General features: G+C 39.5%; 1 protein-coding gene across 4 annotated transcripts in view; it reads left to right on the forward strand.

The window, feature by feature from the left end:
• The window catches only part of LOC107107053 (neurabin-1-like), a 70,943-nt gene that overhangs the window by 608 nt on the left and 57,795 nt on the right, over window positions 1-12,540 (forward strand). For 2 of the 4 annotated variants that reach the window (XM_015407272.1, XM_015407275.1), the window contains exons 2-4: window positions 670-2,570; window positions 11,493-11,625; window positions 11,966-12,086. In XM_015407272.1, coding sequence (XP_015262758.1) covers window positions 954-2,570; window positions 11,493-11,625; window positions 11,966-12,086 — 1,871 coding nt within the window. In that variant the 5' untranslated portion in view covers window positions 670-953. Of the gene's footprint in view, window positions 1-62; window positions 160-669; window positions 2,571-11,492; window positions 11,626-11,965; window positions 12,087-12,540 lie in introns of all 4 variants that reach the window. The other 2 variants (XM_015407273.1, XM_015407274.1) reach the window with 2 other exon arrangements.

A 12,540-nucleotide genomic window follows, 5' to 3' on the forward strand; every position in this document is an offset into this window, starting at 1 on the left:
GGGGGGAGGCCGAGAAGGGGAAGTATTGCGAAGGGTCCACGTATCTCCCTTTTCACACGCAGACGGACGCGCGCCCCCGCCCTCCCTCAGGAATGATGGACGGGGAGGGCCTCTTGGAGGAAGTGAGTGGCGAGGTGTACTTGAGCGCCGTCTCTTGAGGTGAGGGGGCAAAAAATCCCCCGAGGAAGTGCATTAGGCTGAGATTCTTCCTCTTTTTTTAATTATTAAAGATTTGCTTTCGTCCCAGATAGGAACTTCGCTGGTGTGAGTGTTTTTGGGCCGACTAGAAGCCGCATGCATCGTCGGCCCTGGAAGCCTGTCTCTGTTTAATGATCCCAGATGAGTAGGAGCGGGCCGCACATGTTTAACACTGTTCTCTTGTTTATATCATTTCGTCTTTAAGTGTGGAAATTCGGTTGTGAGAACAGGTTCCAGGGCTATGACCCAGTGAGGTTTGGTTCCTGTTAAAGCAGTGATATCCAGAGGTGGTTTTTAGTCTCTGTTGTTCTCCTCCCCACTTCTGCTTTCAGTCTGGTGGGACACAGCGGAGGTTAAGTTTCTTGTTGTTCCCCAGGGTATGAAATTCCATTTGAGACAAGGTTGAAGTGCTTGCTATTAAGTGGGTGAGGCTACAAGCTCATTAACTTTTTCTTTTCTTTTTTTTTGCAGATAGTTTTCTGGATAGGAGTGGATCACCCGTGCAATTAGTATCCTGTATTTCCACATACGGTCCTGAAGCGCTTGCTCTCTCTGTGTGTTCCTCTTTCCCACAACTCGCTTCAATGCCTGCTCGGAAGAATAAGCCGACCAGAGGCGTCTTCCAGTCTCATTCTCTCTGCAGTCTGTAATAGGCTTGCATCCAGGCATTGTGGGGGGCAGCAGGGGCAGCTGCTGTTGGTTTTCATTTCCTCCCCCTCCCCCCATAAAGAAGTGAACGCTGTCTCCTTCTGACAATGATGAAGACTGAAGGCAAAGGAGAGAGGACTTTGAGAAGTGCTTCTCCACACAGGAATGCCTATAAAACTGATTTTCATGCCATTAAGTGCAGTTTTGATTCAGTGAACACTGATAATGTTTCAAGCAAATCTGGTCCTCAGCGAAAGCTACCCAGCTCATCCAATGGAGGGGGCAATGAACCACATGTTCGTGGCAGAGCTGTCACCTATGGCAACAGAGTACACAAGATCAAAAACATGTTCATGCAGATGGGTGGCTCTTCTGCTTCCTCGTGTGAGAACAGCCTACCCTCTGAGTCCAAGACTGGCACCAAAACACCTTCGACTGACTCTGCCCCTTCCTCTCCCAACAGTCCGTCTTTTCTCTGCATTCAAAAAAACAACCATCTCAATAACGGCAGTGGTCCTCAGGATTCATTACTTTCTGGTGCTTTAACTGACAAAATTATCCGCAGCAATGATGAGGGAAATATAGACAAAGTTGCCTTAGCAGAGAAGTTTTCTGAGACTAGAAAGCTTTTTGAAAGGAACACAAAAAAACCAAGCACAGTGGAGCGATGCACTCCCAACAGAAGTGAAAGGGTTGAAGACAGAAGACATGGCTCTCTCTCTCCTGATGGTACTAATGTGGTGGATCATTTTAATTTCAATCATGAAGTGAGTTCTCAAGTTACCCCAGGAAAAGCAGAATGCCAAGGAGGCAGTGAGCACACGCTGCAGCAGTCCAGTGGGAGCTGCAGATCTTCTCTGAATGCTGGACCTATTTCTAGGCGATTGGAGAATTTCTTGACTGACAGTGACAGTGAGGATCCCAAAGACACTTTGAAAAATGAAGGCATTTCAAGCACTGGCCAGACAGTGTTCTGCAGTTGGGAATTGCCAGTGGTTAATGAAGAGCAAGGCTTGAAGCAAAATCAGCCTCACGCAACACCTGCCCTTTTCAGCAGCAGTCTTGTTGAAAGAGATGAGCTAAGTATGGCCGCTGAGGAAACACCTAAAACAACTTCTGAAAAGGATCAACAGGATACTTACAGTGCTTTTTCTAAAGTGGACAGAGCTCCCATAAAAATCTCTGAGATAGAAGTTGTTAGAGCAGAACTGATTGTGGTGCAGAATGAAATTTCAAGGAATGAAATTGTGGGGGAAGTGAATGTCTTCCAGGAGAAGAAACCACTCAGGTTCCCAAGAAGGGATGCAGAAGGGAAGGGACTTGCAGAAGAAAATAGCCTCACATTTGAGGAAGTGGAGGAACTTAGTGTGTGCAGTGAAGCCAGTGATAAAGGAGTAAGAGAGATAGTAGCTCTGGAAGAAGTTCAAACAAGAGAGCAAGGCCAGGTAGAACAAATAGAGGGTAGTGAAGAAGAGGAGGAAGAACAGCAAATAGACCAGAGAGAGAATTGTAGTGGATTCTCTTCCAGTGCTTTTGGTATAGAAAATGAAGCTTTTGATGATGACAGAGAAACAGAAGCATATAATCAGGACCTTGAAGGAGGTGACACCTTGGCAGAGGAGGGCTGCGACTATGATAGTGATTATGAGGAATTTCCTGGACTTTCGGAGGAAGAAGATCCTGATCCACATAGGAAAGTAAAGTTTTCCACTGCTCCAATCAAGGTGAAGTATTCTGGATACTCTATTTTGACTTTTTCCTAATTTCAGTTTTGATGGTACTGCTTCTAGAAGTTTAAATGTTTACAGTGCTATAAAATTTTTGATTGTAATTTACTTATTTCATTGTAATTAGTTAATTTAACTGTAGTGATAATCAGGACTGATAAGTGTACATTAAAAGAGAAAAAGGCTGATCCACACATTTAGAAGTGAATCCTCTTTGATGCCAGTAGGCCTTCCAAATATGCATAGGATAGGAATATAAAGTTTAAACAGTTTATATAGAACGCACCTCACTATTTACAGTTAACTCAAACATAAATTTGTGGGTTTGGGGAGAAACGGTTAGGGATATCCTGTAAATGTTTTTGTTAGAGAAGAAACTTTGTTTTCTATTTTATCGAATTGTATGATGCATGGTCATGTAGTAAAATATTGTTATAGGTTTGCAACAGACAGTACTGATAGCCAAAATGGCCCTTAGTTACTTTTGCAAGATCTGATGTGATCCTAAGGAGACAATTATCAGGAGTAGGCCTTGGCCTCTGTGCCTTGCTTGTTGGCCCCTCGTGACAACTGGTTGGCCACTGTGTGAAACAGGATGCTGGACTAGATGGACCACTGATCTTATCCAACAGGACTCCTCTTATGTTTTTATCATGTCTAGAATCAGCTTCTCTGGGTCAGTATGGTGTGAATATCTTTGATAACTTTAAAATGTATTCTTAGTGTGCAGCAGGTGTACTTATTAAGGGCAAAAAGACAAAAGAGTTGGATCCAACCATCATTTCTGATAGCAATTTTTTTTTAAGTAAGGAGGGCTCCCCATTGTTTCCCCAACAAAGAATATAGTGGAGATAATGGGATATGCATATATGCAAGCCTTGTGGAGGACGGGGTTGTTGTAAGAAGAGAAATTGAGCAAGATGGACTGAAAAAGCAATATTAAGTGGATGGTTGTAGGACACAATGTAGTCTTTGCTAATTTAGGCAAGTTAGTTATATCTTAATATTCATAGACAAAAATTTAAAAGTGAATGAAACATAGCTTAGATTTCCATATTCTGTAGGACTTGAGCAGAAATTTGTAATGCTTTTTTTAATGCTCTGCTAGTATTCTTCTGAGCCTTAGTAAAGTGTTTGAGGCTGCAATTTCCATGCTTACTAAGGAGTAAGTCCCAGTAAACACAGTGAGACTTCCTGCTTAATACAAATATTTTTCTATAGATAGTTTACTACTACCTTAAGAAATTAGTAGGTGCATCATGTTTGTACCATTTGTGTGCTATGTGAGCACTGTATAACCCATAAAGTGAGTTAAATACATTATTGGAAAAGCTCCATCATAATAGTACTGGCCATGGTGCACCCCCCACCCCCATAATGCACCTGAAACTGCACTCAGGGTGAACCATGCTAATCTTTAGTCAAAACTGACACTGTCAATCATTCATTATAATATGATATATGCATGTGAATTATTGAACTGCAGCCCATCCTCTCCATAGAGGCCTATATTACAATCCTAGTAGAGACCCATAACTGAGTTTGCTAGCCTAACCTCTTTATCATACTATTATGAAGAAAAAATATATAGGCTTGATAAGAAAGGGTCCAGTGTTCAAACACTAAGGTTTCAAAAGGGCAGTCTGAAAATTATGGGAGGATAGAAATACCAGCTTGTGTTTTTTTGAGAAATAATCATTTGATGTCAACTTGGCTGTAGTTAAAATGTTTGAAGCTTATGACATGTACAGTGAACAATTTCAGACTGAAGCCAGTTGTTACGCTTTCAGGGTTTCAAAAACCTCCTTTATAGCCCATGGGGAAATTTGAGATGATCAATGGTGAGAATTCATCATGTGAGATTTTTGTTTTACTGTCCATTTAAAAAGATATTCAGCTGACCTCTTTACGTTCCTGACTTTGGCATTTTGCCTCAGTAAACATCAGTGTTTGTCTTTTGTCCAGTCAGTAGTTGGTAATCTCAAGATTACGCAAATTTTTATCTTCAGTGCATTTTACACATAGGTCTTGCACAGATGTAACGTTTTTGATCTCTTAACTATGGTTGGCTGTATGCTTAGATGCTTCCTTCTCTTTGCTTCTATGACATGAACTTCCTTCCCTTGTCAGCATCAGCATAAGGATGGTTATGCTAAACAATTTCCTTCCTAACCTGTGGTGCAGATCTGCATAAAATCCTGACTCTGATGAGAGTTTGATTAGTGTTTGCATCTTCACCATCCAGAGCCATAACTGAACTATGGTTAGGGATGACAAAGGGGGAAAGGTGACAGTTTACAACAGAGCAGGAAGATATAGCTTTGTGGCTGAGTTAAGTGCAATTAAAAGATGGCCAGCATTACATCTGCATTTTTCAGAACTATACGTGCTTTACTTTTATAAGTATATGGATCTGCTTGGAATACTTCAGTTTTTATAAATTCTAAGAAATGTTATGTTGATGTTGTTGACTATTCTACTGCTTATATAAAGCTTCCAAAGTATCTTTGTAGTTCATGAATTTATCATGTGTGCTGTCTTAAGTGTTTCATTATATTGGTCAGGTAATTGCAGGTATTTTTGTTTTTCATTAAACAAAGGGAAAGTGTGTCACTTGTTATGGTTTCTTTCTAGTTGTATTCACAAACATGCATTATTTTCCTAGCCCAGATAACTTTAGTAGATTTTAGGTCAGTTTTGGTTATTATACTCATTCTAGGTAAAAACCAAGCCCTGATACATTTCTTTGGCTTCAGGAGCCAGACTTATTTTTCAGCCTTTAGGATTTTGTGTTTTGATGACCATATTTTCTGATTATTGCAACCATAAAACCTAATCCTAACTTCTTTATAGTTTCTCATAATTTATTACCGCTATGACAGAATTGTTTTAAGTAAGTATAGGGACAACCTTGGTTGCCATCACCACAGCAAAAAGCTAATCTCAGACCCTTAACCTAAATTTCCTTCCTAGTTTCTCATTATTCCATTATTGCTTTAAAATGCTCCATAGAGTTGAATGTTGGAGTCAGTACAGAAAGCAACTCTTTAAGAAATGAATTTATTCACCACCATTAAATGATGACAGTTGTATAAATGTAAACATGCAATGACAATAACTTCATGCGCATTAACTTTTTTTAGCCATACAACAAAGCATTCTGATGCAAAATAAGTAAACTTTTTTCTTAACACTGAAAATTGCTGAGGGATACTACAATAAAATATTTGCTGAAAATACTAAGTAATAAAGTGTCTAGGTGCCATGGCAACCTAGTGTCTGGGATTTGTCAAGCCTTGGCATAAGCATTACTATATCAGTACTTTATTTCAGTGAATTGTTAACTGTTGAAAATTATTCATCCAAACACAATCAAGTTCAGAGATTATATGTGACAAGCACTATCGCGGTTCTGCCTTAAAGGATGAACTGAACTTTCCCCTGGGATTGTTGTCAGCTCTTTGCATGAACTGCATTCTTATTCAGAGCTGTCTGATTCCTGTCATATCTGTGTGCAGGAAATGTAGGTTCTCCCCAACCAGCATATCTTATAGTTTGGCACAGGTGTGTCAAGTAGTTTATATAACAGACAGGAGTTTTGTAGTACCTTTAAAATTTACAACTTTATATTCTAGCAGAAGTTTCTGTGGAATAGAGCTTACTTTGCTAGATAGGTCCTCATTAAGCAGACATATACACAGAATTATGAGAAATTTTTAAAGGCCAAATTAAAGAAGCATGATATTCAGGAAGTACAGGATGAGGTGTAATTATATAAATATAATCAGTCTACAGAGCCCATTCACAATAGCAGTAATTGGAGATATGCAGTTTCCCTCATTTCGCTAAGATGGTTAACACCTGTTAATGGCTGAGGAATCCCAGATCCTTGTTAAGTCCTTGAAAAATGTTGTCAGACTTCTTGATTAACTCAGCAGGTTTCATGTGGCAATCATCCTTTCAATTTCTTTTGGTTGAGAACAGTGGTTTTTAGATTGGTACTAGTGCTAGCTGGATGACTGAAGTATTCTCCCACTAGTTTCTAAACACTGCCATTTTTAAGGTCAAATCAGTGCCCATTTATTCTTTTGCATAGGACCTGGCATGTTAGTCCTGTGTAGAGAGCAAAAAAGTGTTGATGACACATGATATTTATCATATTGAAGGATGAGCAAGTGGATGAGCCCAAGATGGTACCGCTGATATTATTAGGTCTTGTAAAGATACTGCCTGAGTAAATATAGGGGGATGAATCTGACAGAGGATGTCTCAAGATGAAAAGGAGGGGTGATTTCTGCCAGTTCCCTCCTTATGCTGTTTCTCTGGGTGTCCTGTCCTTGTAGAGCAGTGTTTCTGGAATCATTTTGTACTACAGTGAGATGACAGAGGCAAGAAAGTCTGCAGTTGAAATCCCTTCCATATGCAGAAACTATCACTGGATCCAAGCCAGAGTTCCTGAGTTGTATGTTTGTTCAGTAGTTTATAATTGTTGTTATTTTAGATTTGGGGCAGGTTTGTTTGTAAGCAAGGAAAGGCCTGTCACCTGTTTTCTGCGAGAGAGCAAGTATTGTTGCCCGATATGGATTTTAGATCACTGAAGGTGAACTTTACTGGTTTGAACTGGGAACTGGAGATAACTTTGGTGTACTGTTACCACTTTATAGTAACAACTTGTAGTTGGTTATTTCTAGTTACAGGTCTGACCTTGTCAATCTGCTTCTGCATTTTGTCTGGTGGGTATTATAATATCCAAAAGGAAATCCTTCAAGTATGAGTCCCTATCCGAGGAATTGCAGCAGGTTATCCTTTACAGTGATCAGTCTTATAAAATGAAGTTTAAAAAAAAGTTCTTCAGTGGTGCCCCCCCAAGAGCTTATTTTGTCAGTAAAAACCTTTCAAGTCTCCAGAAGGCTAATGAAGCAATAAGAATAAATATCTCATTTTTCATTTTACAAGTCTACAGATAAAAAGAAAAGGAAGGGATTGAAATCCATAGTTGTTTCTAGTGGTATTTTTCACACAGATGTAAGACTAAAAAATTTTTGTTTTAAAGAACGTCTTTGGTTCTCACATTATGCCTCATGTACCTGCTGCTATCTGTGATAGTGATGAGAACTAGGCAGGACAGTAACTCGTTAGTGTGTATCATTTGAAAAAAATTATTTGATATGGATGAAAAATCTTCTAACCAGGGCTCATTTGAATTTTATCAGGCGTTCATGGGGGGATTTAGTAGCTTGCCCAAAATTTGGTTTAGCCACAACTCTGTCCTGAAGAGCAGGCTCTAGACTCTGTGTACCTAGCAGTGTACCACCAAGTTAGAATCTTTTTTGAGGGGGTTGGAGTTCTTTATATGTGAGTGTGTGCGCATCTGGAAGTCATGGCGACCTCTGGTGACTGACCCCTACTGGGGGCCTGGAGGATATTCAGAGAGGTGGCTGGATAAAGCCTGCCTCCGCCTCCCGCCTCTGGTATTCCAAGGAGGTCTCCCATCCAAGTACTTGCCAGAGTTGACGCTGTTTAGCATCCGAGATCTGACGAGTTTGGGGTTGCCTGGGCTATCCAAGTCAAGTCAAGTTAAAATCTTTGTGTTCGAAAAGTGTTGTTTAATCTGCAAGCATCTCACTGTGGAAAGGCCTTGATCCCTTTCCTCTTCCTGATTTTGCTGTTGCTATTCCTCACCACCGTCTGCCCCTCTCTGTGGCTGCTACAGCCAATTCCTCCCTTGCCTTTCCAGCACCAGCATTGCTGAGGTGATCCCCTCCTCCCTTCCTATCCATCTGGTGGTCTGTATGTGAGCTGCTTCTGTCATTGCGTGGTGCAAATGCCTGCATTGCTCTATCACCTTGAACTGGAAGAGATGACCCATACACTGACTATGAACAAGTGATGAAAGGTGCTTCGAAAGTGGAAGGGGAGCATGTTGTTTGCCAAATGTTGCTGAGGCAGAAGGGTGGGTAGAAGGAGCAGGAATTATTCAACTTGGTCGTGTTCTTGTGGGGGAGGGGTGGAAACCCCTTGCCATGGCAAATACAGTACATGGATTCGAGGACCCTCCAGTGTCACACTTATTTCTGTCCTTTGCTGTGTGAGTCGTACAGGTATCAAACAGGAATCTTAATCCTATTCTGACATGTAGGAAAAAGCAAAAAACTAGCTGCTGGTTTGTGGCCCCGACCATAATGTCATATTATGTCATGCAATGCGAGTGCACATTGTTGTTGAAATAGTTGTGGATGTTGAGGTATTCATGCTTATCCTTATGCTGTTCTCACATTTTTTCTGCATTTCTTTTTATAATGGTTCGCTCTTAGCATACTGATGATAGTTATTGGTACTTCCTCAGAATTTATTTAGAGTGACCTCAGTAAACCCAGATTTTTGTAGAGTTGACATTCTTTTTATATTATAGAATGTAAATTGGTTATTAACTACATGAGCTATTTACTTGGGTACTCATCTGCTGGGAATGTTAAAGATACCATGATATCTGTGGAAACAAGAGATAATGATCAAGTGATATAAATTGGAAACTTCATGCCACGCAGGTTAATGTTGCCACACCCCAAACAAAACAAAAAAACCTCAAAGAAAAGTAAAAAACTCCCAACTGCTGGCCGGCTGTACTTTGCTATTAGATTATCTGTCTTTAATTGTAATAATGTGAGTGAGCTAAAACTTTGTTGCAGGTGAATCATATATTTTTAATATGTACTGAGCAGCTTGGGCATCTTATGTACAGACTGCAGAAACATAGGCTAAAGCAATCAGGAACATCAGCATTTCTAATCATTGGCACAGCATTTCTGTGTATTCAGTTTGTACTCATGTTAGGCTGAACATGAGCAGGTAGGGCAAGCCAGTGCACTTGATCCTTACATCTCTGTTCATGTTGCCTTGTATACCTGTGTTGTGTGTATAGGACTTTTGACGTGAACAAACAGTGGAAGCAAGGCTCTTTAAAACATTGTGTTACTATAGGTAAAACCCAGTCAAGTGCTGAAGGAGTAAATGTAATGCTTAACTGCCAAGGGGGATTATTTTTTCCTTGGGGCTGTCGATACAGTGAAGGAGAAAGATACATCTTACTTGCATTGTCCAGAGTCTAACCTGGAAATATGAGACAACTTTTAGTTGGTGGGGGCCTAAGTGTTGGCTGTAAAGGTCCTTTCAGTGCCTGAGTCCTGAAAGGTTCACTGACTGCTTCAGGCTGCATAGGATGTGCTTCACTTCAGTCTGAGTCCTAAAGCATCAATGTTCTCGGCTTCTCAAGCTCCAGGGTCAACAGGAGGGGGGGGGTTATCCATGTCATATTGTATTTGCCTGAAAAGTGTTGTTTAATCTGCAAGCATCTCATAAGAACATAAGAACATAAGAACATAAGAGACGCCAATGTTGGATCAGGCCAAAGGCCCATCCAGTCCAACACTCTGTGTCACACAGTGGCCAGAAATACCAGTGCCATCAGGAGGTCCAGCAGTGGGGCCAGGACATTAGAACATTTAGTCTATGAAATCTACCCTTTACTTTTCATGGAAAGTACTGTAACGCTCTTTCAGAGGAAGGTCCTTTATTCAGAGAATGCTTTTTATGCAGTTCCATTTTAATCTGATGTGCTTTGGATATTGCGTTAGTGGTGATACAGCAAACTACAGATACCTTGCAGTGTCTATTGGTTTCTTAAACAGTATGGAAATCCAGAAGTTGTTTATCTCCTGTGCAGTGGGTATATAACTTAGAGTTGTGTGTGTATATAACCCCTTAAGATTCTGAATTGTTTGGATGATCTTCAGGTTGTGATCTCCTGTGTATGAAGAAAGAAATTAAAGATTTTCTATAAGATGGTACAATTATGCTAATATCCTTTCCTTTGTACCCTTAGAAAGCAGACCCTTAAGCAGCAGAAGACCCTTATTTCTTATTTTTAGATGCAAGGGTTAAAGGGACTGAGACAAATTTTGCAGTTGCTAAAGTGATCTTAGGATCCTTACGTTAGTCTAATAGTCACTGTTTTTGCTGACTGACTTACCTTCTGAACTAGGCAGCTGCATGGAAGTATGTTGCCCATTTAATTTTTTTTTTAGTCTAAACAAAGGATCCTCCGAAAAATAATGTGTAACTTTATTTAGCCAGTATCATAGCAAATATACTATTTACTGCAGGGTTTGTCTTAAAAAAAAGATTGAGAAGTTCATCTGCAGTGATTACTAAATATAGTGCTAGGTGGAACTTGGTATTTCGTGTTCTTGGAAAACAATTTGACTCTGAATTTTTAAAAGAAATAATCAGTTTCAATATATAGAAATGCTAAGGCTTTTAAAATCTTTTTCCTAAAAAAACCTATTTGATGGAAGAAATAGAATGGCTTTCAGTGTGGATTTAGTTTCTCCATGTAGAAAAGATAGTATTTAGCAAAGGACTTCAAGTATGCTTTGGCTGGTATGTTTCTCAAAATGTCCTGCAGTGAGCTTGAACAATGTGCTTAACACCAGTATGCTAAAGAAAACTTGTGAATGATTATTAGTGGTTGGGAAATGGAAATTCATCGTTTTATACAGCTCCTTTTTTCTCTCTCCATGGCTACTGTAATCTTTTGCCTCTATGACTATACTCTGTGTACCACCCCCACCCCCCGTAACAACTCACCATTTGGAAATGAGTTGCAGAGGCAAAATCAGTTATACATATATGTTCTTCATATATAGATAATTAAAAGATTACTGTATTTGCTGTACAATCTGAACTAGTAAGAAGCTGAGATGCTTGTTGATGCTGAATTCATACAGATGTTACTGCTTACTGAGATTGCAAGGAGACACAAAATTGGTGTACTCTGAATTAGTATTTAAATACTACCTATTTTTAGATTTTGTCATCTTATGTTAGTGATGAACTTCTAAAATTACTTTTGTATTTCAGGTTTTCAGTACGTACTCAAATGAAGACTATGATAGGCGTAATGAAGAAGTTGACCCTGTGGCAGCATCAGCAGAGTATGAACTTGAGAAACGGGTGGAGAAAATGGAAGTTTTTTCTGTGGAAATTGAAAAAGGTACACTTGTAGTCAAAATAGATTAATTATTAGGGTTGGAAAAATTGGGCACTGAAGGAGTTCTACAAATCTGATGTGTAAAAATGCAGACCTTTTTCTGCTCAGCAGATAGACTGGCTCTTAAGTATTTCACGGTGGTTCTAGGTCCAACAAAACTTTTCTGGGACTAAGTCCTGTTGAATAGATCTGAGTAGGATTCTGACTAAATTTAGGATTGCGCTGTTAGTGCCTTACTGTTCGTGATTCAAATATGATTCAACGGTTTGCATGTGTGATAGAAAAATCACTGAAGCTATAAAACTAGTTTTTAAAATGTGGTTTTTATTTTTGTAAATTGTAGGTGACAGTGGCTTAGGTATCAGTATTATTGGAATGGGTGTTGGTGCAGACCAGGGACTGGAAAAGCTGGGAATTTTTGTGAAAACAATAACAGAAGGTGGTGCTGCACAGAAAGATGGTCGGTGAGTTTTCAGTAGAGATGCTTATTTGGTTTTGCATGCTCTTTCTTGAAGAAAAAAAGGTTTATAGTTGCATGTTGAACTTCACTTATGCATAGTAGAAGTATATGCATCATCATGTTTTGCCACACACTGATACTCTAGTCTAACACTTTACTAGTTCTTATGTTCCTACTAATATGCTGTAAAGGGGCATACCTGAGAATCTCTTGTATCACAGAATTTATTTAAATTAGACAACAGATTATGTAATGGACAAACTTTCCAGTTTTCTAATGAATATTTTTATTGAATGATTGTTTTTGTCCACCCTGTCATAGTCATTGTTTAGAACCTACAGGACTGATTTAGAAGGACAGAGTAACGGAAGATGACATTGAAAGAGAAGAACATAGTTTCAGTTTTCTGGGCTAGCCATATCAAATATGCAAACCGTGTTGCTTAAAATTCCTGGATA

This window comes from Gekko japonicus, unplaced genomic scaffold, assembly GCF_001447785.1.
Source record: "Gekko japonicus isolate JY-2015 unplaced genomic scaffold, Gekko_japonicus_V1.1 scaffold66, whole genome shotgun sequence".
Taxonomy (NCBI): Eukaryota; Metazoa; Chordata; class Lepidosauria; order Squamata; family Gekkonidae; genus Gekko; species Gekko japonicus.